At 34.6% G+C, this 26,782-nt stretch overlaps 1 protein-coding gene across 5 annotated transcripts in view; it reads left to right on the top strand.

Annotated features, from left to right (window-relative positions):
- Window positions 1-26,782, top strand: part of BRINP3 (BMP/retinoic acid inducible neural specific 3) — a 376,908-nt gene that overhangs the window by 180,296 nt on the left and 169,830 nt on the right. For all 5 annotated transcript variants that reach the window (XM_032422122.1, XM_032422126.1, XM_032422123.1 and 2 more), the window contains 2 exons: window positions 1,478-1,668; window positions 15,948-16,138. In XM_032422122.1, the coding sequence (XP_032278013.1) occupies window positions 1,478-1,668; window positions 15,948-16,138 (382 nt within the window). The remainder of the gene's footprint in view (window positions 1-1,477; window positions 1,669-15,947; window positions 16,139-26,782) is intronic.

Genomic DNA, 26,782 nt, shown 5'->3' with positions numbered 1-26,782 from the left:
TTCCCTGCTTCCCCTCCTTTAGCAACTTTTTTTTTTCCCTTCAGAGACTGCCTAAATATTAAATATCACCTCTCCAGAGTTGCCTTCTCTGGTCACTGAAAGTAAAACAGGGCCCCACTGCCCACAGCTCTATGGCTTATCACAGCAGGCTCTCTGTGGTAGCTCTCAGCACTTATAATACTCAGACATTTGGGGCGCCTGGGTGGCTCAGTTGGTTAAGCGACTGCCTTCGGCTCAGGTCATGATCCTGGAGTCCCTGGATCGAGTCCCGCATTGGGCTCCCTGCTCGGCAGGGAGTCTGCTTCTCCCTCTGACCCTCCCCCCTCTCATGTATTCTCTCTCATTCTCTCTCTCTCAAATAAATAAATAAAATCTTTAAAAAATATATATATATAATACTCGGACATTTGTTTAAAATTTAAGTTAATGTCTGTGTTTTATTTATTTTTAAAACTTTCTCTAGAATGTGAGCTCCATTTGGACATGGACAGTATTGGTCTGGTTCACTGATGTATCCTTTTATCATTCACTTTTCGTTGGTGCACTGCAGGCATTTTTTGGAGGAAAAATATACATAAATACGGCACATATTTATACAATATTTATTCAATATTTTATTTGCTAGATAGTAATTAAGTTAAATAAAACACCTGGGAGTATTAGGCCTGGCAGATGGAATTCTTCCCTGTGGAAGGTATTTGAGATTTTTATCAGACCACTCATCAGAAAAAATCTGTACAGTTAATCAGAGAATCCAGTTCACCATAGTTCTTGGCTAAAGTATCTCATTAGGTGGATTTTAACTCAAAATAAATGTAAAAATCTTTGTTTAAATGTATAAATCGTTTACAACTATATCTTCCATTTCCATTTGGCCAAATTCACCTGAAAAGTCATTTGCATCTTGAGAAATTGCTAATGGAGTTGAATTTAGGTTTCAAACTATGTTGTAAACAATAATTACTGTAAAAAAAGTTTATCTTTCGATCATGTTTTTTTTTTAAATTCTCCTACAGCTCTGTAATAGTCTTGAAATTTTATAAGGTCCTACTCTAAAATAAATAGAGAAAGGAATCCTTAGAATTATGAAAATAAATTCATTATCTTTTTTACAATTTCCCTTACAAAATAATAAAATATTACCTTAGTGATTTTTTTAAATAGCTCTACATTCATGTTCTATGCATAACAAAATCATGTTTATGAGCGTATCTTTCCTTGGGAGAAAAAAAAAAAACAGTGGAAGCTGTTTCTTTTAAGTGGCTTAATTTTTCTTGTATATGATTCGGTTTCAGAATATTCACTCCAGTTACATAAATTATAAATGTTGCTTCTCCTACTCATGGCACGTGACATATTATTACAGGCCAGACTCTTTGTAATGGGGTGACCCCAGCGAAACTACCAAGTGAACTTTTCAAATGAAAACACTCAGATAGATTATGTACGTATGAATAAAAATAAATTTGCTTTTCAGGGAGTTTGGCCGCTGGAAAGTAAATAACCTTGCCGTTGAGAGAAGAAATTTCCTTGGCTCCCCATTGCCTCTTGCTCCTGAATTCTTCCGCAACATAAGACTTTTGGGACGTCGACCTACCCTTCAGCAAATCACAGAAAACCTTATCAAGAAATATGGGACCCATTTCTTGCTATCGGCTACTTTGGGAGGTACGACTCTTTGAAAATATTTATGCCTATGTGTGCTTGTGCATAAAACTGTGAAAGTCAGGGAAAAATGTGTTGATTAATCCAGATAGCTTCAGTTTGAATAATTCTAGAATTCATTCATTTATTCAATGCATTCACTGAGTTATTACTAAATGCCTTCTATGGTATTCACAATGGGAAGGTAGCTGGTTATTACTTAGTTCCTGCCTGAAGGCAATGTACAGTATAACGGCATGCATTAAATACAGTCATAGCTACTGCACTCTCTAATGCAAGGGGATGTGCCAAATTCTGTTTAAAAAATAAATAATAAGCAGTCAGGCACAAGTGGAAGTCGTCACTTCTGGTTACAGAGAACTGGAAAAGTTTCCCGAAGTAAATGTTGAAGATCTAAAATTACGTTTGTTAGCACTATTTTAGTATTTCTCATTGTGGTTCATATATGATATAGAGAGAATGATCAATAAATACCAATTATGATGTGTAATGTAAAAGTAGAGATTAATAATGTCACTTCTTCAATTTATAAATTTGTAAAAAATAAAAAATCTGTGGTTTTAATACCATTAATATGTGTTTTATCATGGTGATATATAATTCAGCATTTTGAATACACTTAGATGATATTTGGGGAGGTAACGTAATAGGGAAAATAGGATTTTCCTAAAACTTAAAAATATCCCAGAATTCCATGTATTTAGTTTTGTGTAAGACTTTAAATAATGTCCAATCATTTTATTTAGAAAAGGATGTTACTCTTTCCTATAATGAAGAGCACTGAATATAATTGGATATGAAAACAGTGATTCTCTGCTTCCTTGTCTGTTCCTCAGTAAGTTTTCTGAATCCGGACAGACTGATTCACACCAATGGTGCGGTGGTATGAAAGGCCACTGGTTCTTCATTTTTCCTACCTTAGAAGATGAGTCTTTTCTTTCCTGTAGCTGCCAGTCCAGTCTGTCAGTAAGTCATGCCAGTCCTTTTTTTCTCCCAAAATATATCCCATGTCAAGCCTTTCTGACTTCTACCCGGATATCCCTAGACCAAGTCACCATCACGTTTCTCTCCAGAATATGCCTGAGGTCCAACAGATCTTTTTAAAACTTGGATCAGGTCAAATCATTCCCTGTGTCAATTAAAACCTGTAACTAGCCACTTAACATAAAATCCAAATGTCTTGCTACAGTTTATAATGCACTACATGAAGGGTCTGATACTGGCTTTCACCACAGACCTCAACTTTTCTCTCCTCTCATCATGCTCTATTTTTCAGCCACAATGACCTTCGGGACAATTTTTCTGCTCAAATGTTACTTTCCATAGAGGGCTTTCCTGTCCATGCTACCAGGAATAGTACCCAGTAGTCCACCAATAGTCTCTACTATTCCATGATCTTCTTTGTATTCTTCATTGTATTTCTTTTTATGTGAAATATTTCATTTATTAGTTTCTTGGCTTATTATCTGTCATTTCTGCATATTTTTTTGAAAACAGGAAACTTGCCTGTATTTGTCACAGTTTACCCCCATAGTTATAAGTGCCTGGCGCACAATAGGTTCTCATTAAATATTTGTTAAATGAATAAATGAGACTACAACTTTGTTTAGAGTCTGAGATGTTCAAGTTCACTAAACAGATGTCAAAAGTATGATATACACAGAGGATAACTGAGATCTAGTTCAAGAAGAAGACTAAATGAAAACTGAATCCAAAGAGCCAAAACAGTCAGTTAAACAAATAAAGATACAGAATTGGAGAGAAGGAGGATGCAAGCAAGAGCAGGTGAACAAGGCATGGAGAGGTTGGAAAAGGAGATTTCTGGACACAATGTGGAAATATAAGTCGGCCAAATAACCTTAAGGAATTAAAGGTGGAAAACGTGGATGATTTAGGCAGACAGACAAAGTCAGCCAGGAAAACACATTATCTCTGTCTTCCACAAGTGAATAATACTAAAATAATAAGATAAGGGATCAGCCTGGTATTGAAAATTGACTCTCCTCCTTTTTTTAACCAATTGTGAATTTTTTTAATTTTATTTTATTCAATTGTGACATTTTTAAAATGTTAAGTAACTTCTCTGTTAGTTTCTTTTAGGAGAAAGTCGGAGAGTAATATATGTGTGGTAGGGTCATGGGAAGATTAATGTACATGCAGGAAGATAGTCTTGGCACAATGTGTGGCATAATTTAAACATTCAAAGAATTTATGTTATTGCTATTACAGTAGTGTGTATAGAAAAAAAATATAAAATATCCCAATAATTATAAAACCTGAGTCTCTGAAAGCTGTGTGAAGGGTTAGTAAGGTCGATGATTATTAATGCAATAAAGTCTGAAGTAAAAGTGAAAGTTAAATTATTACTATAACTTCTTTTAAAAAGTTCAGTGGTCTTGTACTCATATTAGGCTTCATCACAGTTGTGTCAACAATGTATAATACCCAGAATTTCAGAACATAAAATACATTCTCCAAATAAGAAAGGAAGCAAGTGACAGAGGAAAGGCAGAAGAGATAAAAAGTACAGATGATTTTTATGGACATTTTTGTCCCTTATACTAAAATTGCGGTGACTTTTTGATTTGTTTTCGTTGTTTTGGCATTGTAGATGCTACATGTTGGCCTTCAGATTAGTTTTTATTGTGTATGTTTTTTGTCTGTATAAACGTGGTCTAAAAATCTGTTGTGGGATTAAATCATTTCTTCAGGTTGATTATTCAATGATAGTAATATGTTCTCTCAAAATTCAGTTATTTAAAAGTCTTGATCAAGCATGTCCTTAAAGGCAAATCATGGAGTGGGGTGGGGGTGGGGCAGGGGAAGACATGGAATTTCCAGGCTCCCTGGCCTTCTACCCTCTGAATATTCCTTGGATTTAATATTCCTGGTATTTTCTATTAGAATTCTTTTTTTTTCCCTCTAAATGTTACTTATAGTTTCTTTCAGGAATCTCTGCTGGGTGATGTTAATAAGTTAACTAAAATGCATGAAATTATTTAAGTAACTTAAGGATATAACTATTTGCAATTAAAATGTACACCAGGTTGATTTCAGGCAATTTTAAAAATATTGCTGTTGTAATTACACTAAACCTTTTTGTTGTTGTTGTTGCTGTAAGTATATTTTCGCTTTATATGTTTTACCTAGTTGAACATGAAATTGTATCATTCCATTTTTTAAAAAAATGAGATTTGTGTTATTTAACTGGAGCTAATTCTCTCTCTTGCTCTCTCCTTAACCAACTAAGTAACAACCCTGATATTAACACACTGAGGATGTCATGTATATAAGCAAACATTTTAAACAAAAGGCCAGTTATTTCTTGCTTCTTAAATAACCAGATCTTCAACTAAATTTAAACATTTTAAAAAATGAGTTGTGTAAAATTCTCTCAGTATTAAAGTGATGAAAAAGAAATAAATAAAAAATATCTTTTTTCCCTGAGTTATTTAGTACATCATATTATTGACTTAGACATAAAACTTTGGATAGCATACTTGAAGCCTTTAACGGGATATTTTATGATAGATAAAGCCAGTGATTGAATTATCTCCCTATAGGGAAAAATAAATTGTAAAAACCCTTCTTCAATATATATCATTTTCCACACTTATTTCATCTTATAGCTTCCAGACTATTTATCAATATAGTAATTCAGCTTGCTTCTGTTTGGATAATGATATCTAAACTCCATCACTGTTTAAATATCTAAAATAAGCTACTCAATATGAGGAATCAATCTTGAAAAAGATTGCACTACTGGGATATATTGATTTCTAACTATGGAATATATTTCATGACTATTTTTATAATATATTTCATTATAATACAATATATGCCAAATACTGGAATAAAAGTGTCTCTGTGTACTGAATATAGAACAACAACAACAACAACAAAACATAAGTGAACAGGAAAAAAAGAAAAAGAGCTTAAAACTGCTGAGTTGACTGGGGAGAGGGAGGGTGCCCACCATAAAACACCAAACCTAGGTTCTGGATCAATTGAAAAAGACAAAAAGACTAAGGAAAATGCAGCCCAAAAAATTCACTTAAAATTTTATAAAGTGTTGTAACAAAATATTTATAATAATTTTAAGTGATGCCTGACTCTCATCTCTAGTATTACACAGACTTGTCCAAACAGTCATGATTATAGCCCTGAGCCACCCACAGTCACACGAGCATATGTGTGGCTCCCATATCAACCTAGACTCTCTACAGCCCAACACAGTGGAGAATAGACCAGAGCTTGTGCTCTCTCCTGACAGGCACATCTTGAAGAAGAAGAGGAAGCGACGGGGTTACTCATGTCAGTCCCTTTCCTACACCAGCCTTTCTGTTAACTCACTGTACTTCTGTGGGCAGAGTCAAGAATGCAGGGACAAGGATTGTTTGGACAGAATACCTTCCCATGGAGAGGAGTGCAGGAAAAAGTACTCTTTTCTTGATAGAGATATTTTATTTTATTTATTATTATTTTTTAAGATTTTATTTATTCATTTGACAGAGAAAGAGAGAGCAAGCACAAGCAGGGGGAGCAGCAGAAGGAGAGGGAGAAGCAGACTCCCTGCTGAGTAGGGAGCTGGATGCGGGGCTGGATCCCAGGACCCTGGGATCATGACCTGAGCTGAAAGCAGATGCTTCACCAACTGAGCCACCCAGGTGCTCCAGTAGAGATATTTTAAAAAATCAAACCAAAATTCATTCTAGGAACAAATAGATAATATATTAAGATTTGTTCCTTTGCAACTCTAAGAAAATATTTTTCACTCTCAGCAGCAATAAAACAAGTCCTATTTGACCAGTGGTTTTGAATGCACAGTTTTATAAGTCATAATTTAAATTTTAGTGGAAATAGTTACTTTTTTTTAATATGTGTGTTTTTAATTTTTTTTCCCTGAAAGTGCTTATGAGAATGTATCTTATTACCACATTGTTCAACTTAAGCATTTCATCAGATATTAAATTTTGTTTATATAAAGAAAATATTTTCTTCATTATTAGAATGGAAAAATAGATGATTGATGTCCAGAGTAGCATTAACTTACTAGCATAGAAAATAATGAATACTACCTCAATAACCACTTAGTGTATAAGTCACTATGGCTGCAAAGTAGTTTAATAGCTTGCAAGTTTTACCATATACTGTTTGCATGTGTATCTCTTTCAAGAACAGAGGTCAGAAGTCAAGCAATAAGATACACTATAGATAGAACAGCAATTCGATTTTTAAAAATTGTCTTACATCCCTATGAGTGTAAGATTCTAAATATCCTTATTTGATTTCAGAAATACTCAATTCTCACTTTTGTCTATGTAAATTACACTCTGTATTAAGTGTCCACAGATAGTTTTAATTCTATGTCATACACCACCTTCTTTCAAAATTGATTAGTGGTTGTGTTTCTCATTTTCATTTGGTCTCTTCATAGGAAATACAAATTCCTTTTATTTTAGTATAACTGTAACATAATTAAAGAAGCAAATCTGCTAAAAACATATGCAAATAGAAATACTCACTAAAAATGCATGGAACTATTTCCTCTATTAGAGTGCATATTCTGTTTTAAGAAAAAGAACTGAAAGCAAGAAAATGAAATCTTTTCTGAAGCTTCATCGCAGGGAATCATTAAAATAATGGTATTGAAGAGGGAAAAAATTGCCATATTGGTTTTTAAAACTAAAGATGTACTACATAAGGTTAGTTATATCCATTCCTCTGTCTCTGTCTCTTTCTATCTCTGTCTCAATCTGTCTCTCATCTCTCTTTTTCCCCTCTATCTTTATTTCTCATGTTTTTCTGGCAAAGAAAATTTTCAAAAAATGGAAATTAAAATAATATTGTTAATTAAATTTTAATGGTTTTTAAGGCAGTTATCTACTCAAATGATTTGAAACCATTTCTGTAAATAGCCATAAACATAACACAAAAGAAATTGGGATTAAAATTGCTATGTTGATGGATCTTAATAATGACATTCCTGGCAACTAAATCAAAAGATAAATGTTAAGTTTTAGTATTTTATACATTTGGTTATATGTTTTTCTTACTTATAGCACTTTGATAAGGTAGATAAATCATCTGTCCATTGTTTGACAAACATGTACTGAGTTACCTGTAACAGTGCAAAGACCCAACACCTTCCTTAAGGGAACACACAGGTGACTGACAAATACATACATTTAAATTGGTAATAAGTTTTACTGTGGTTTAGAGACTCATTACTCAAGTGTGGTTCATGATCTAGTAGCATCAGCATTACCTTGGAGCTTGTTAGAACTGCAGAATCTCAGATTCCATCTCAGATTAATGAATCAGAATCTACATGTTAACAAGATCTCTGGGTGATTTATATGCACATTAAGGTTGAACAGTTCCGTTTAGAGTATCTATATAAATGTAGAGTGTTCTTAACTGTTTGAGAAATCTCACTTCTGAAAATTAATCTTACCAAAATAATAGCAGGCGTCTGTAACATACATAACAAAAATATTCATTATGACGTTGTAAACAACTCCAAAAGAGAGGTAAGTAACTTAATTGTGTTTCACTCGGGGTAGATTCAGTTTCATCTGACATGGGAACTATTTATTTCCAGTTCCTCTTTTTTCATGTCATTGCTTTATAGAGAACATTATGGTAGCTGGGCAATTTTGTTTAAAAATTTTTCAGACTTTTCGGGCGGATAACTGTTAATAATCCAAAAGTCTGATGCTTTCATTTGGAGTGTTTTGCAAAACATATTACGTTTCTTTGTTGAAGCTCTCTAAGACTAGTTATTTCCTTCCCATAATATCTTGCAGATGCCAATTGGTGTTAAGCCAACATGTCTGTTTTTACTGCCTTTAGATATTTGGCTCTGCTTCTTGTCAGAAGCCTTTTTTTCTCAGATCGATTTTTTTTTTTATGTCTGTTTGTTTCTAAAACACTGTCTGTTTTTTTCTACAACACTATATTGGTGGAAAGAGAGATATCATCAGGATGTTACCTTTTAACATGTTAAGTGAAGAAAGGACAATCATCAGTAGTGAGAGCAAAGTACACTGTAAAAACTGAAATATAATTTCAAAAGAGCTGCTATACCCAAAATATTATAAGACTTTAACACAAGGAATAATGTGATCTCTCATTACCAACAAATAGGGTAACATTTTTGGGTTAAAACGATACATCAAAAGTAAAACCTACGAACAATTACATTTAAGCTGTGTTTGCATTGGTTAGTCCTATGAGAAAGATTTCTACTCAAATAGCAGTTCTTTATAAGTAAAACTCACACAAAAGCAAAAAGGACATTCAAAATAAGATCTTCCAGTGTAAGGAAGTTGGATGACCAGGAAGACATCTACCATAAATGTACAGTTGTTTTGTTTGTTTGTTTTGTTTTGTTTTTGTCTGGGTGGAATGGTAAACATTATAGGTTGGTAGACTAACCCAAGGGCAGAGCAATGATAACATAAAATACAGTCAATCTGTAAGAGCTATTTTCATCACAGTAAAGAAATAAAAAACAAAACAACTAATATGCTTTGATTGTGGATCCTCTGTGTTCTGCTCTGGGTGTCTCTTCGTTCCAAGAATCAAGTTGAAGAAGGTTCTCTTTGGAACATGCTGTCCTTCTTGCAGAGGGAAAAAGCTAAAGAATTTGTTTAACTTTGCAGTGCTGCTCAAACCTTGTACTAGCTCATGGCATACTGGCTTTCATGTATTCCACTGACCCAAGTGTTATCCTTTCCCATACCAAGTTAAAGGAAATCACTCATGAACTGTTTATAGTTCTTTACAATGGACCATTAATCCATGTATGCATATTTGCATCCATCATTGTGCCGAAAGTAATTGCAAAAATTAATGCAATCTGCCACATCATCATTATTGATTTATCTGTAGGATTCTTTTATTCATTCTATTATCCATTGTTTTTTAACTTGTTCTAACCTTTTGAGAGCATTCCCTTTATTCTCAATAACTGTATATATGAGAATGCAAGTTGAGAAAATCCAAGGAAAATACAATAGTACAAAATTTCTTTAAAATTTTTCTTCCTCATGGACATAACATAGATGATTTGAAAATCAGGACAGAAAAGTTCATTACAATGAGGTCAACAGCATATCAAATGTACCTAATTGCTTCTTATGAACCGATCATAGGATAACATTAAAGTCATGATTGGTTTTTTGTTGTTGTTTTATTGCCTTCTGTTTTGCATTCTCTCTGAAAGCATCCTTCAATATGTGCTTTTAATGTCCATAAACTACCGCAGTATTTTAGTTGTAAAAGACACAGCTGCACGATTTCTGTGTGAAATAATCACATCTTTTTATATCCACAGTCATTAATCCTTTTTACTTTCTAACAAACTCAGAATGTTGAATCGTTTTCAGAATCACATTTAGTTTTTACAAAATGTGTGGATGTCCTTTGGTACTCATGTCATGCTTATGAGCTACAGCTGGTTGAAAAAATAGGAATAAAAATGACATTTGAACACAAATTTTTAGTTGATTGAATAATATCTCAGTTTTTAAATCTGAATATTGTGTGTTATTTATGTAGAATTCTGATGACCTTTTATAATTGAATACTTGAGAGTTACAACTAAAGAATGCTTTCTTCTTTTTTTTTTTTTTTTTTGCATTCTTTTTTTCTTAAAGCTGACTGTAAAAGTTTCAAAGACTATAAAGACCATAAACATCACAAAAACATGGTAGTTAAAGGGGCGGGCTCCGTGGTTAAGCATCTGTCTTGGGCTCAGGTCAGCTCAGGTCATGATCCCAGGGTCCTGGGATGAACCCCACATTGGGCTCCCTGCTCTGTGGGAAAGCTGCTACTCCCTTTCCCACACCCCCTGCTTGTGTTCCTGCCTTCTACTCCCTTTCCCACTCCCCCTGCTTGTGTTCCTGCCTGCTTCTCCCTCTCCCACTCCCCCTGCTTGTGTTCCTGCCTGCTTCTCCCTCTCCCACTCCCCCTGCTTGTGTTCCTGCTCTCGCTATCTCTCTCTCTGTCAAATAAATAAGTAAAAACTTAAAAAAAAAAGGTAGTTATATATAATTAAAAAAAACAGATTTTTTAGAGGAAAGAAATAGACTTATTTCCGATGTAGATTGAGTAGCCTTGTCAAAATATCTCAGGTATTTAACAATCCATGATTTATAACACTTGAAATTTAGCATAAACTACCCAGCTTACATCACATAGTTGTCTAGTTTGTTGTAAATAAGGGTTTAAAAGAAGGTATTCATAAGAACAATTTCAGTAATCTAGACTGCCTCACGTGCTTCACTACAGGGAAAGCTTTAGCATACATGGGTTAATGTTCAACTGTAGAAAAGAACCATGAGCAACTTATGAGTGGTTTCTCTTTATCACTTTATTGGAAAGAATAACCAACTGCTATGTTTAATCATCGCATGGATCTTGATTATAAGATCCACTAGAAGACAATTTTGACTAAGTCCAGGTTCCTGTGGTGAAATTTAATATCTATGAAATGCTAACTTGTAAAAATTTAAAACCTCCTCGTTTACTGTTAGGCCCTAAATTAAAAAAAAAAAAAAAGGAAAAGAGAGAAAACCAACATTTATTGTACATATTATATGTGTTCTACCAGGTTCTATGGATAAATTATATTGCTTAGTCTTTTCAAACAGATGAGAGTAGGATATTGCTTCTCTTTTAGAGATGGAAATGCTAAGGGTGACTGTAACTTTACCAAAACCCCACAGTCATTAAGTTAGAGGACTATGAGCTGTCAGGATTTACCTTCACAAACACCTGGCTCCAAAACTCACATTTTCCTTTCTCTTATTATATCATATCTCCTTCAAATTAAAACAACAACAACAAAGAATGAACTGTAAAACTGTTAATACATGTGTATAAAGATTTACAGTATTTTTTCCTTTGATTTTTTTCTGTTGTCTATAATATATATTTGCTCTCAGGATAGAAGGAAGAAAACACATTTACCTGTACCTTACAAACAAATGTGGACTCTGAAAAACAAAGGAAATATTTTTTTAAATCTCCACTAGATAGAGAATGGAAGCTGTTCTTACTCATGCTGATGATTATGGGCCATCATTTCTCTATGGACATCTTTGATTGCTTAAACCTATATTAGCATTTATTATTCATATCGTAACATAGGACCACTCTGAAATAGTAATCCCTAGCTCTTGTTATGTGTCATTTTCCAAATTATCACAGGACAGCTTAACATCTACAAAATATTCTTAAATCAAATATTTTAATTTGCTTTTTAAAAAAATAATATTATGCTACTCCTCTTTTTTTGTGTGATATATGACTCAACTGAGGTCCCACTAAAGAATTTTCACCTGAAGGGTGAAGACATATAGAGAGATATAATATTAAAGGACTATTTTGAGAGATATTTACTCACCATTTGTGGATACAGATGGTAGGATGAGGGTTCATGCATTTATAAAAGAAATAGAAAAGGAGGCTTCTGTTCATCACAAATAAGACAAAATAACTAAAATTACTACAGATATGTAGATATGGAATGAGTTGTTTTATTATAAATTTTAAGGAATTGAGGTAAATAAAAGAATAATACCATGCCAACAACTTTTGAATTCTTACTGTAGTCCAGTCATATTCTAAATCCTTTACAGATATTATCTGTTTCATGCATCTAGCTACTCTTTGAGGAATACTCTGCTCATGTTACATGAAAGGAAACTGAGTCAAGTTATACAGTTCAAGATCATTCAGTTACTAAATAGAAGCCAGTATTAAAACCCAAATCTAGGGGCGCCTGGGTGGCTCAGTCGTTAAGCGTCTGCCTTCAGCTCGGGTCATGGTCCCGGGGTCCTGGGATCGAGCCCCACATCGGGCTCCCTGCTCTGCGGGAAGCCTGCTTCTCCCTCTCCCACTCCCCCTGCTTGTGTTCCTTCTCTCGCTGTGCCTCTCTCTGTCAAAAAAAAAACCCAAATCTATTTGGCACTAAAAGTTGGCACACTTACATCTAAACTATAATAATTAATTCTATATTTTTCTTTCTTCCAGCACCTCATAATTCAGTGCAAGAGTCCATTCTAGTGATCTAATTATCTCTTCTGCTCAATGATGTATAATTTTTCAATTCATGTTGGGCACCTCCAGTAATAAGAAAATTCACTACTATCCAAAAAGAGATAGTGAAGATGATCTCTTCACATATTTAAATGGTTTTCTTGAATCCCCAGAAGGCAAAACTAATTTCCAATAAATCAATTGAATCCATATTTTGAATTTAATATATTAATGAATTGAAGAAAAGATTAGATATTATTTTAAAGAATAGGCAGTTAAGCTTCCTTCTATCTATAGGAATCTGTAGAAAACGTGAATGCTAGGCGTTAAACTTGGACATTCAGATATATTTTCTAAATAGAATCATCTAAGAACTGCCAAATCATCCAGAATTTCATTTTAGTCTTAATATTATAATCATGAACTTAACTAGTTACTTTATTTTTTATTTTTTTTTTTAAGATTTTTTATTTATTTGACAGAGAGAGACACAGCGAGAGAGGGAACACAAGCAGGGGGAATGGGAGAGGGAGAAGCAGGCTTCCCACTGAGCAGGGAGCCCGATGCGGGGCTCGATCCCAGGACCCTGGGATCATGACCTGAGCCGAAGGCAGATGCTTAACGACTGAGCCACCCAGGCGCCCCTTAACTAGTTACTTTAAAAATTTTATTATGAATAAATGTTTTAAATCATTCTCACTTCTTACGGCTGCATGGTATTGTACTGTATAGATGCAACATAGTTTATTCTTCCTGATTAGGTAGGTATCTGTGTTGCTACAAATATTACAAATAAAGCCACAGTAAGAAGACTTTTGCATATTTTAGCCAGTGTTTTTTGGGATAGATTCTTAAAAGTAGGATTGCTGAGTCAATTATTGCTAACTATTGCCAAATTTCTCTCTATAGTTACATCATTTTGCATCACTACCAGAAATATATCAGAGGGCCTGTTTTCTTTCCAGTTTGCCAACAGCTTTGGCAAAGTCGTCAAACTTTTGGATTTTGGCAAATTCCATAATTGCAGAGTGATATATCAATATATTTTAATTTGCATTTCTTGTACTATTTTAACCTATATTTCCTGTATTTTCTGCTTTATGAAAAGTGTTGCCATTAAAGCAACTTGGCAAGTCTTAGTCTTTAGCACTCATTATACAATGTTTTTCTTTTTCCCATTTAATAATTTTAGTCAATTTAGTAGTATTTAGTCAATTCTACAATATTGGATATCAAGACTTAACTTTGCTTCCTTTTTATTTACATTTACCAAGATCTTTGCCATTTTGTTTTTAACCTTTCTTAATGAGACATGTCTCTTGCTGTATTAGTCCATTTGGGCTGCTAACAAAACACCACAGACTGGGTGGCTTATAAACAGCAGAAATTTATTGCTCACTGTTCTGAAAGCTAGAAGTCCAAGATCACGGTGCCAGCATGGTTGCATTAGGGGCCTTTTTAGGGTTGCAGACTTCTTGTATTTTCACACGGTGGAAGGGGCAAGGGATCTCTCCTGGAGTCTCTTTTAGAAAGATACTGATTCCATTTGATGTGGGCTCTGATATCATGACCTAAGCATCTCCCAAAAGCCCTACCTCTTAATACTTTCATCTTTGGGGGTTAGGATTTCACATATAAGTTTTGAGGGGACACAAACCTTCAGACCATAGCACTTGCATGGGTGATAGATGCTCATTATGAGTTCTTAGACTACGACAGAACTATTGCTCTTCATACATCCATGTACAGGAGGTTTGTTTTGGTACTCTCTCACAACGTGGCACATGGGTCACTCTTTTCCTCAGATTCATTGGTCTTTCTGAGATACACTCACTCACACTTCCACCCTAGTTATCCTCTTTTCCTGGGGGTAAGTAATCACTGGGGATTTTTTTGTTTGTTGCTATAGGGATTTACATAATATTTTCCCTTTTCGCTTTCAGATGTTCCCACCTGAAAGATATTTATCTGCACATGACCTAATGCTGTTGATAATTGACCCACTCGTTCATTTTTTTGAAGGATTTTTTTTCCGCTGTTCTAGTTAGGCTATTTGATTTCCAGTATGCATGTTGGGATCCAAATACAAACTGAGAATGTCACCTTTCAGAAATAACATTGATAACACTTTACTTCTGATATCAACTGACCTGATCTCTTGCTTTATCTGTTGTTATAAGCTGTGACTTAGGATTGGATAGTCACCAAGGATATGTCATTTTAAATTTAGTATTATTTTATTTATTTGGTATTTTATAAAACTGGCTTGTCAATTTGTAAGCGGGCATAATGCCACCAGAACAGTGGGTTCCTGAGAGAATGAGAGTAAGCATCAAGTCTGACAATTATATGCTAGATGAATATCCAAGAATATGGAAATCTGAAAACGGCAAGTTCTTAATGTTAAATTTAAATACCATTGATATTTTTTGTAAATATGTGAACACTGAAAATTGCAGTTTAATTATATTATACTTCAAATTTCACCTTCAAAAATCCATTGTCAATACCTAAATCTTCCATGGAGTTTAATGATTTCCATAGAGCTTATTAACACATAATATTTTTATGTAATGCCACATGTAGGAAACCTCTGAATTTAATTCATGTATGCTTACATAACTATATATGCATATGTATGTTTTCTCTGAATTTTCGAGGTTCAGTTAAAAATGGCTAGGGGTGCCTGGCTGGCTCAGTCTGTAGAACATGGAACTCTTTATCTTGGGGTTGTAAGTTTGAGCCCCACGTTAAGCGTACAGTTTACTAAAATAAAATCTTTTTAAAAAAACGGTTAGTGTTTAGTAACGTGCTTGGTCATGTTTCCATTAGTCATGCTGATCCACGGTAAACATTTCTGAGCATATACAATTTTATATCACGCACCCCACTTAAGTTCAATTTACATATTTTCCGTTCTTAATTTGCTTTTGTGTCATATAGGTGTTAGGTAAACTAAACTATATGAGAAAGTCAATAAAATCTAGAGAAATTGTTCCACAAATGCTAGCTATTCAACATTTACTAAATAAGTATTTACAGGGTTCAATAGCTCATGTACCATTCTAGGCACATGAGAAATATTCATGAAGAACACAAAAGTTAAACTTGACTTTTGTTGCTTATCACTCTGTTGTTTCATTATGTCTGTCATCTATACTTCCTCACCTGCAGATAATTGAAAAATTGATTTTAAGTGCAAAATGGAATAATTTTAAATATTATTAATGCAGGAGAGGAGTCACTCACAATTTTTGTGGACAAGCGGAAGCTGAGCAAAAGATCTGAAGGAAGTGATTCCAGCACCAATAGCTCTATGGTCACACTGGAGACGCTACATCAACTAGCCGCTTCCTATTTCATTGACAGGGACAGCACCCTTCGGAGACTTCACCACATTCAAATTGCATCCACTGCCATTAAGGTATGAATGAGTTTACCTTAAAATGATGTCATACCATGATTTTTCCTAGCTCTAAAATGCATCTCTATATATTTGCATGTATCACTGATTTAAACAATTATGTTCTAAAAAAAACAGTCACATTTCCATTTGTCATAAGTTATGTAATAGATTTCGATGAAATGGTGTGTCTGTAACGTTGTGACTTGATAACTGGGTCAAGGTTTTTCATGCCCCAATGTTAATTGAAACACACTTGAACCATGTAAGTGTCTGGGGTCTACAGTCTCCCTCATAACGTGTGTGTGGATAAAACTTTGTTTTAATAACATTAATTTATTTTGTGAATATTCCTATTTTATAGTATTTAAAAACATTCTGAAAAGGTGCTGTTTTAGGCTCAAAATGGTCAGTGACACAAAAGTCATTAAGAAGTCCTGGTTTAAGGAATATTTCCCCCCATCCTTTAACAATGTAATTAAGAAGTACAAGTATTTGGGTGTAAGTTTCTGCAAGTCAAGACACAGCATAATCTAGAATTAGTAGGTAAACTCCATGTGTTCACTAGAATCCTTTCCGTCTGACTATACTAAGGTTAATTTCACCAAAACTAAGAGAAAGTAAGAATAAGGTGCCTTTAATTTTTTTTAAAAAAAGAGAGAGAAACTGAGGAAGAGAGACAAACAGCGGCTTCTAAAACATCAGATTTTTTGACACATTTTTCTGGCAGTTTAAATCAACATGTTATTGTGTTTGGTCAACAAACATTGCCAAATAAAGAATCATCACAGTGTGATAGGGTGATCCTGGACTAAGTTAGCAAGAACAAAATAAAATATAAAGAGCATTTCTTGGTGTTTCACCTGTAAGATTTCATAATCAATGCAAAAAGCAGTCGTTAAATTTATGATTTTAAAATTAATAGTTGTGTTTTGTAAGTTAATAAAATGTTAGTACTTCAGTATTTTGGGAATGTTAGGAAAAATTAGTCTAAGTCATATATTTTGTGCGAGATGTTCCAGAGAGAATAAAAGGTGATACAGCAATATCTTTAGCTTATGGGTTACACAAATAATACTACCTGTCTTCCATATTCCTGGTAGATGAAGTTGGGAAAAAGACTTCCGTAGATATAAATTACACAATTATAGTTAGTCTACTTCTGATTGTAGGACTTCTGTTATATTGGATAATCAAGAATATAAATAGCATTTATGCTGTATAGATAAAACTGTAGCCAGCATGAATGTAGATATTTTAGTTAATTTAAAAAATATTGTAAGATAGGGTATTGTTAGAGATAGTTAGCTTGAGGTTGCTGAGGACAAATAGACTTTTTCAGAAATCAATTTCAATGATATAAACAGTAACTTAAAGTGTATTTTCTAATAGAAGACATCATTATTGTAAGTATGTTTATTATATGGCTATTGATTTTTTTTCTCAGCACCAAGTAGAATTATGCAGTGGAGTTTTGTACTTTACTCAGGAAAAAATATTCATTCACAGTTTATGTCAAAACTTAACGGAGGGTCACCAAGGACTTGGAACAGGACTTGGGTCTGGAGAGACCTGGTCACAGGAACAGGATCTTAGGGACAAAAGGCATCTGCTTGTCTCTAAGCACTAAACTACACAAATGTGCCTATCCCACCTGAAGGCAGAGCTGCAGGATACTGGCCTGCCTGCCCTGATAAGACTGGGCCTTGCTGGTTGGGTGGAGTTTCATCTAATGAGACAGGAGGGACCCCTAGCTGTTGGAGAAGCCCTGGACCTCATCAGGCTGCAAGTCCAAACTGGGACTGACTGTAGCCCATCTTTAGCTGCCGCCTCAGGGTGGTTTTTGGCAGGTGGGCCCCCTCCTCATTGGAGACTATGCAGGGGGTGGGTGCTGGGCCCCAACTCCACAGTCTGGAGGGCCTAGCAGCCCCAGGCAGGATAAAGGGGTGGGTACTTCATCTGCACGTGGAGCAGTTCAGGGTGACTATGGATTGGGAAAAAATTTTTTTAAATCTTAATGGATATTTGTATGTAATTCTGTTCTCCCACGAGTGAAGTACGTATCACAAAAATCAACATGTTTTAATGGTGTAAAGTATTGCACACGGGCATTGTTCTTCGACCCTGGTGATTCAACTCTGGTGATACAACTGTGTGATAGAAACGGGCTTTAAAGAAGTAACTCTTAGAAGTAAGTGATCTAAGAGGAGCTCTTAGAAAGAGGAGGGAGTAACCTGGAATGTGGGAGAGTAAACAACCTCACCTTTAGAGCTCCAGGGAATATTCATTATCCACTAACCATGGGAAGGCCTCCAGAGCACATAATGGAAATCTTTCAACATGTGTGCATAGAGTGGCTGCGGATGAAGAGGAGAAGTGGGGCTTTAGATCCGGCACAGGAAGCAGAGGGCAGTAGCGGGGAGGATGCACGGATGGATAGTAAAGAGCAGTAAAAATACCTTGTGCTGTAACTGAGGGGAAAAAAGAAATGAGGTATGTGCCAGTGACAACACCATGACTAAGAATATAGTCACAGAATTATGTAGGGAGTACAAGGGTGAGGTAGTGGGAAATGGGAAAGAAGGGAGGACAATCAGACTTTGCAGGACTTAATTAGGTCTGGATGGAGTTCTCTTCTGAGGCAGTTGTCATTTTAAGTGATTGGTGATTTTCTGGTGCAGGGTCAGGTGCTGTCTGGATTACTGGAAAAGCTCAAAGGTAAAGCTCTTGAGGAGGTCTATAGGCTCTTTTCTTGCTTGCACAACTGTATGTGCCTGGGAATTTTTCTGGGGAGAGTATCTTTTATTTTCATTAGTTATCAAGTACGTCCCTACACAGATAAAAGGTGTCTCTCCTCAATTATAAGATTATAATTGCTTAGATGTAAGTTAGCAGAATAGGAAGGACTGAGGATGGGGATGGGGGTGTGCAGGGGGGAATCTAAGGGCATTCAACTACTGAAATTCTTCCTACTTGAATACATAGTTCAATGCAAAGTGCTTTTGTAGTACATTTGAAATCAAGAGCGTAACTCCTTTACTAAATCCCTAAAGGTTTAATGCAGTGTTTGTATACTTAAAATTTTCAACTAAGGGTAGCAAGATCCACAGTTTCTTTGATAAGGCAAAATGTTTTGGGTTTGAAGTGCCATGTAGTAGGCATTTAATTTCTTCAACAAACGTATGAAGTTGTCTCTTGATTTATAGAATTTAGGAACCAGAGTATTGTTAAAAAGGAAAGTCAAGTAAGATCATTATCAGATAACAGCAAAAATATAATTAAATCTGCAAAATCATGCCTGCTTTTATCATGCTAATTCTTGCAAAAACACAAAAGAGTTGGACAAATAGTGTTAACTATGAGCCAACTTCTAGAAAATGGGATAGAACAATTTGTTGTTTTTATCTCTTATAATTATGAATATAAATGTAGGCTGCAGTTCATTAACACATCTAGAAATTTAAAAAAAGAGGCTCAAACACCTATGAAGCTTAATTGACTGTCATATTATTCCAATTAACAGCATTTATATCAAATATTCTTTCTCAATATTATTTTTAATGCAATAACATGTCAAGTACAATTTCTAGAATTGGCCATTTTCAGAAGATTCAATTCAATTGACTCAAGTTACCTAAAAGATCACACTAACATGTTCTTTAGGTTTACTGTGAAATAGTCTAATAAATTTAATCTCATGTGATTGTCAATGAAAATATATATTTTGAGAAAATGTAATCTATCACCTGATGTAGTATGTGCATTTTCCAAAACTTCCTTAATACCCTAAATTCTAAAAATCAGGTTACATTCAGTGAGTAAATTAAATTTTTTATCAAACACTTAAAAATTTTATTTTATTTTTTTTAAGATTTTCTTTATTTATTTGACAGAGAAAGAAAGAGAGAGCACAAGCAGGGGGAACAGCAGAGGGAGAGGGAGAAGCAGACTCCCCGCTGAATAGGGAGCCTGATGCACAGCTCTATCCCAGGACCCTGGGATCATGATCTAAGCCAAAGACAGATGCTTAACCAACCCAGCCACCCAGGTGCCCCTCAAACATTTAAAAATTTTAAAAGAACTAAGTTATTATTTTCTCAAAATAAGTACTGATGACTTCATTGTATTTCTGTCATTTTTCTTATACAGAAAAAAATCAGATTTTTAAAATTTTAGTGTTTACAAAATTTTTCCAACAAATTTAGGAAGAAGCACAAATAACATGTTAAAATTACCTTGAAGTTCAACAACTCAGCTAAATTATCCACTCAAATGATATTTAGTGCCACTTAGTTTACTTAAGAATGTTGCAGGTGATGATGAGAAGAGGCTCCACAACTTTAGATCTATGTTACTGAAATGATAAAAATCCATTAAATTAAAATTTATAATGCCATTTATAAAATTAGGCCTGATAATAACTTTCCAAGAAGCATTTCTGATATGTAAATTATTTGCTCTTTAAGAATAAAATCAGCAAAACCTCACAATTTTTAAATTTTATTTCTATGTATTCAAAAAAGCTTACTTTAAAAAGACATGAGATGAGAAAATTTACACATAAACCATTCATAATAATTGAAGGTTTGATTTCAATATTAGTTTGATTTTCAGAAGGGTTCCCTTAGTAACCTCTAGGGTTTTAAAAAGACATTTTAACTTGCACACAAATTTAAGCATCTTGGTACAATTCTAGTCATACATTTAACGTAATACATTTGATAATTCGGATAGTTTTTTCAAGTTCACAAAAAAATATATCTGCATTTTTTGTGTATACGTATTTACTTGCCCCAATATTTTTTAGCCTAAAGGAATAATATATTATTCCAGAATAATTAATATATATAAATTTAGCATCATTATTAAATTCATAAAAAATTTTTTTCAGAATAATTAAGATTCATATTTTTTAAATATTCGAACTTTCATTATTCTTGATAATAATTTTCTACATTTTATTACAGGACTTCATTTCCTGTGCTGAGCTTTCTCTACTTTTGACAAAGTCTTAATTTGCTAGAGAGCAAAAGCAGAATCTGTTTATATTTTTGTTTTATTTTTAATCAAAATAGCTATACAGAGTGGCTACCAAATGGTAAATTAGGAAAATTAAAATTAAACTCAACTGTTTAGATTAAATCCTTTTTAAAAATTTAATCCCAGTATAATCAACATACAGTGTTACATCAGTTTCAGGTGTATAATATATGATTCAATAATTCTAGACATTACTCAGTGTAGATTAAATCTTAATTATACAAATCAGGAAAAAATTTAAAACTTCTATTTGTGACATTTTTCTGCATCTATTTCCTTCTGCTCCACTTTTCCAGCTGTGTTCCTAGTATATATTCTGTGTTGTAACTGAGTGCCGACTAAATTATCTCTTCCATTTACAAAAAATATGTAAAGTGAAAAAACATGAAAAATAAAATCAATAAATATATTTAATATTAAATAAAATTAAAAATCTCTAAATAGACTTGCTTCTAACCAAGATGTTATAACAGGGACTGGATCCACCTTCCTACATAACAATACAAAAAAAAAGATTAAAAAATATAAAAATACTGATTTTAAGACACTGAACAATAGGCAAAAAAGGACAGTGATCCATGAGAGACGGGAACAACCAAGGTGAGGTCTATGATTGCCCCAGTTTATTGTCTTGAAAGAGGTTTCAGGATATGGTACAGGGAAAGAAAATGCAAGAAGAGACCAAAAGATTCCATAGGTTGAGGAAAAACTTCAGAGTTTAGTGAGACCTAGGTGTTTTCTAGTTTGTTGGTTAGAATCCCAAAGAGGGGAAAACAGTGGAGAGAGAGAACCCCATAGAACTGCAGAGAGTTGCCCTTGGGTATTTAACAGAATACTTTTGAGTGTATACATATGAGGAAATTACTGGACATCCAGGAAGAAACCACACTATAGGATTAGAGAACAGTATCTGGCACTCACACAGGGCCTAGAAAGGTGTTTTTATAAGCCAGAATAGGAACAATAATAATTCGTGGAGCACTGACAAAAGTCATGCCTCAGTTGTAAGGAATACAGGCATACCTGGAAAAATTGTGGGTTTGATCCCAGACCACTGCAATAAAGTAAATATCAGAATAAAGTGAGTCAAATGAATTTTTTGGTTTCCAGTAAATATAGAATTTATGTTTACCTTATACTCTTATCTATTAAGTGTGCAAATAGCAGTGTGTCTAAAAAATGTACATACCTTAATTGAAAAACACTTCATTACTAAAAATGCTAACTATCATCTGAACTTTCATCTCAACCTTTTTGCTGATGGAGGGTCTTGCCTCGATGTCGATGGCTGCTGCTGGATCAGGGTGACAATTGCTGGAGGCTGAGGGGGCTGTGACAGTCTTTAAAAATAAGACAATAATGAAGTTTACTTCATTGAACGACTCTTCCTTTCATTATTTCTCTGTAGCCTGTGATGCTGTTTGATAGCATTTTACCCACAATAGAACTTTCACAATTGGAGGCAGTCCTCTTAAACTCTGATGCTTTGTCCACTAAGTTTATGTAATATTCTAATCTTTGCTGTCACTTCAACAGTCTTCACAGTGTCTTCACTGGGAATAGATTCCACCTCAAGAAACCACATTATTTGCTCATCCACAAAAATCAACTCTTTGTTAAAGTTTGATAGGTCAATAGTGGGTTTAAAATATTCAGTAAACCATGGTGCAGACAGACATACCATTGTCCAGACTTTATTATTCCATTTATAGAACACAGGCAGAGTAGATTTAGCCATAATTCCTAAGGTCCCTAGGATTTTCAGAATGGTAAATGAGTATTGGCTTCAACTTTAAGTCACCAGCTGCATCAGCCCCTAACAAGAGAGTCAGTTGTCTTTTGAAGTTGTGAAGCCAGGCATTTGCCTCTCTAGCTATGAAAGTCCTAGAGAAAATGTTCTGATACAAAGCTGTTTCATCTACATTGAATATCTGATATTTAGTGTAGCCACCTTCATTACTGATCTGAGCTAGATCTTGTGGATAGCTTGCTGCAGCTTCTACATCAGCACTTGCTGCTTCATCTTGTATTTATTATATGGATGCTTTGTTTCCTTTTTTTTTAAGAATTTTATTTATTTATTTGAAAGAGAGAAAGCTCAAGCACAAGCAGGGGGAGTGGCAGGTAGAGGGAAAAGCAGGCTCCCCGCTGAGCAAGGAGCCCCATGCGAGACTCGATCCCAGGACCCTGGGATCATAACCTGAGCCAAAGGCAAATGCTTAACCCACTGAGCCACCCAGGCTCCCCAGTGGCTTGTTTCCTTAAACCTCATGAACCAATCTCTGCTAACTTTTAACTTTTCTTCTGCAACTTCCTCAATTCTCTCAACCTTCATAGACTTGAAGAGAATTAGGACCTTGCTCTGGATTAGGCTTTGGCTTAAGGAACTGTTGTCACTGATTTGACCTTCTATCCAGACCACTCAAACTTTCTCCATATCAGCAGTAAGGCTATTTTGCCTTTTTTTCTCCCCCCCCCAGCATTTGTGTGTTTATTTAAGTAGCACTTCTAATCCTTTGAGAACATTTCCTTGCATTCCCAACTTGGCTGTTTGGTGTAAGAGACCTAGATTTCAGCTTATCTTGGCTTTTGGCATGCCTTTCTCAATAAGCTTAATCATTTCTAGCTTTTGATTTAAAGTGAGAGACATGCAATTCTTACCTTCACTTGAATACTTAGAGGCCATTGCAGGGTTATTAATTGGCCTAATTTCTATTTTGTTGTGTTTTAGGAAATAAGGAAGCCTGAGGAGAGGGAGAGAGGCAGGGGAAGGGCCAGTTGGTGGAGCAGTTAAAATACACATATTTATCAATTAAGTTCATTGTCTTATATGAATGCAGTTTGTGGTCCCCCCAAACAATTACAGTAGTAACATCAAAGATCACTGATCACGGATCACCATAACAAGTATAATAATAATGAAAAAGTTTGAAATATTCTAAGAATTACCAGAATGTGGCACAGAGGCACGAAGTGAGAATATGCTGTTGGAAAAATGGCATCAATACACTTGCCCAACTAGGGTTGCCACAAGCCTTCAGTTTGTAAAAACTGCACACAATAAGGTGAAGCACAATAAAATGAAGTATACCTAGTATACTTTGACCTAGACTGAGTTTTTCTCTGGACCCTGACTAACAAATTATAAAAATAAGACCCAAAATAATCAAACTGTTTTGAGAACTGCATTCCAGAACAAAGTTTAAGAATATTTACAGGAATATAAATAACTATGTCCAACATGCAACAAAGTAAGATTCATAATGTTAGCCATTTAAAAGTTCCAGACAATGAAGAAGGAGGAAAACATGAACAATAATGGAGAGAGAATTCAGCCAACTAAAATTGACTCACAATGAATAAGGACATTAAAATTAGCAGATAAGAACATTAAAATGTTTATTATAACTGCATTCTACATTTACTAAAATAAAAGTAGAGACATGAAGATATAAAAAAGAACCAAATCAAACTTACTGAAATGAAGAATATAATCTTCAACATAAAAAATACATAGGATGAGATTAAAAACCTACAACATGGCACAAAATAAGATTAGTGAAATTGAGACATAGATACATAGAGTATACACAGTTATTCTCTAATGAAACGCACAGAGGGAAAAGAAAGAATGTGGAAAGCAACGAACAGTGAGCTGTGAGACAATTTCATGCAGCCATGAATATGTGTGATTTGAGTCTCAAAGGAAGACAATGGTGAAGGGGGCATGTATTAGATACCTACTGCCATGTAACAATATTGTAATGAATTTAGAGGCTTAAAATAAAACACATTATCATCTCTTTGACTTTGGGGGGTTGCGTGGGGGTTGTCAATGACCCAGGTATGGATTAGCTAGTTTCTCCAATCAGGGTGTCTACCTGAGCTAGATTTTCACCTTATTCTCAACTTGGGGAGGATTCATTTCCAAACTTACATGTTTGTGGCACCATTCAGTTCCTTGGCAGTGTGAGGATCTCACTAATCAAGTATTCTTTTATCTCTGATGGAAGATATTGAATATGGGAGGGAGATGGGCTATGAGAGAGCATCAGGGTTACCCTAACAAAATTCTTGTCAAGGAAACATTCGGCAAAGTAAAATACACTTTCTCTTCTAACAGCTTCTAGGACATCTTCCTTAGATTGAATAGGACCAGGGCCTCAAAGTTCTCAAAGTAATCCTCTCTATATAATGTGACCACTTTTCTTATCATTATATTGTCATCTAAATAAGTCTCTATTATTACATAGTACATTATCCCCTCCATATCCCCTAATATCACTAGATATTAGATCACTTAATTTATGCAAATCTTTGTCATTTAACCTTATTTAGAGATTGGAGGCAAAAGTCAATAGCATTGTGTCAGGGATCATGTCTTTCTAGTAGAACCAAACTGGGTTATTAGAAACAATGATCTGGAACAAAGACTCTCACAAGCAATACTTTAAATCAATAAACTCTTGAACTCTATTTCTTCCCACATATAAATTCAACTTACAGTTTCCAAAGGAATAGAAAAGGAGTAAATGTCAAGTGATACCACCAGGAAAGGGCTCTTCTATTGCACTAAATCCATTTTGGCTGCCCACCATGGTCATGTAGTCTGGTCACTCTGGCAAATATCAACAGAGTAGCTAAAGATAGGTCTAGAAGTCACCTGGAGGCTGCATTTATTTGCACTTCCTGCATTCCCTGTCTCTTAATTATATTTGTGTATGTGTATGAATGTTCTCCCTCGTGAGTGTGTGTGGGGGTTTGACTGGCAGTGTTTATTAAGAGAGCTCTGAAATGTTAACTGATACCCTCCCAGATCCCAGTTTCCCTGCAACCAATCAAACGAACCTGATCTACAAAATTCCAACTCCCTAGAAAACTGAAATCAACATCAGTGTGCACATATGAATATTCCTCCAAAAATTAAAATATATTTTAAAAATAAGTATAAAAGAAAAAAAAAACCTTTCAAGTCTAGTTCAAATATTTTGTCGATTGCACAAAGAGAACTTTGATTTTATTTCTTATGTATTTTTGTTCTTAAAAGAGGAAGTGAATGATATTAAAATATGGTCACATTCAACAAATTGAGGCTATAACTGTTACTTGAACTTCTTCCCAATTTAGTGCGTTACACTAAAAAGATACAACTACCTAATACTAGGTAGTATGATCTTATGTAAATTTAATGTTCATTTTAAAAACAAACTTACTGAGATATAATTCATATACCATATAATATATTTAAAGTGTCCAATTCAGTGTTTTTTAGTATGTTCACAGATGTGTACAATCGTCACCCCAGTGAAATTTAAAACATCTTCATCACCTTACAAAAAAAAAAGAAAAAACAAGACCCTTTAGCTACAATACCCCTCTATCCTACCCACCCACACCCAGCTGTATTCTATTTTCTGTCTCTATAGATGTCCGCATTCTGGGTTTTCATATGAATAGTATCATATAATATGTGGAATTTTGTGTCTGCTCTCTTTCACATGTTATAATGTTTTCAAGGTTCATCCAAATTGTTGCATGAATCAACGTTTTTCCCTTTTTATGGCTGATGAATATTCCATTCTATGGATAAAACACATGGTTTATTCATTCATCTGTCGATGGACA

This window comes from Phoca vitulina, unplaced genomic scaffold (genome assembly GCF_004348235.1).
Source record: "Phoca vitulina isolate PV1807 unplaced genomic scaffold, GSC_HSeal_1.0 scaffold26, whole genome shotgun sequence".
NCBI lineage: Eukaryota > Metazoa > Chordata > Mammalia > Carnivora > Phocidae > Phoca > Phoca vitulina.
The sequence above is the reverse complement of the archived record's forward strand: the minus strand, read 5'-3'. Positions and strand labels throughout refer to the sequence as shown.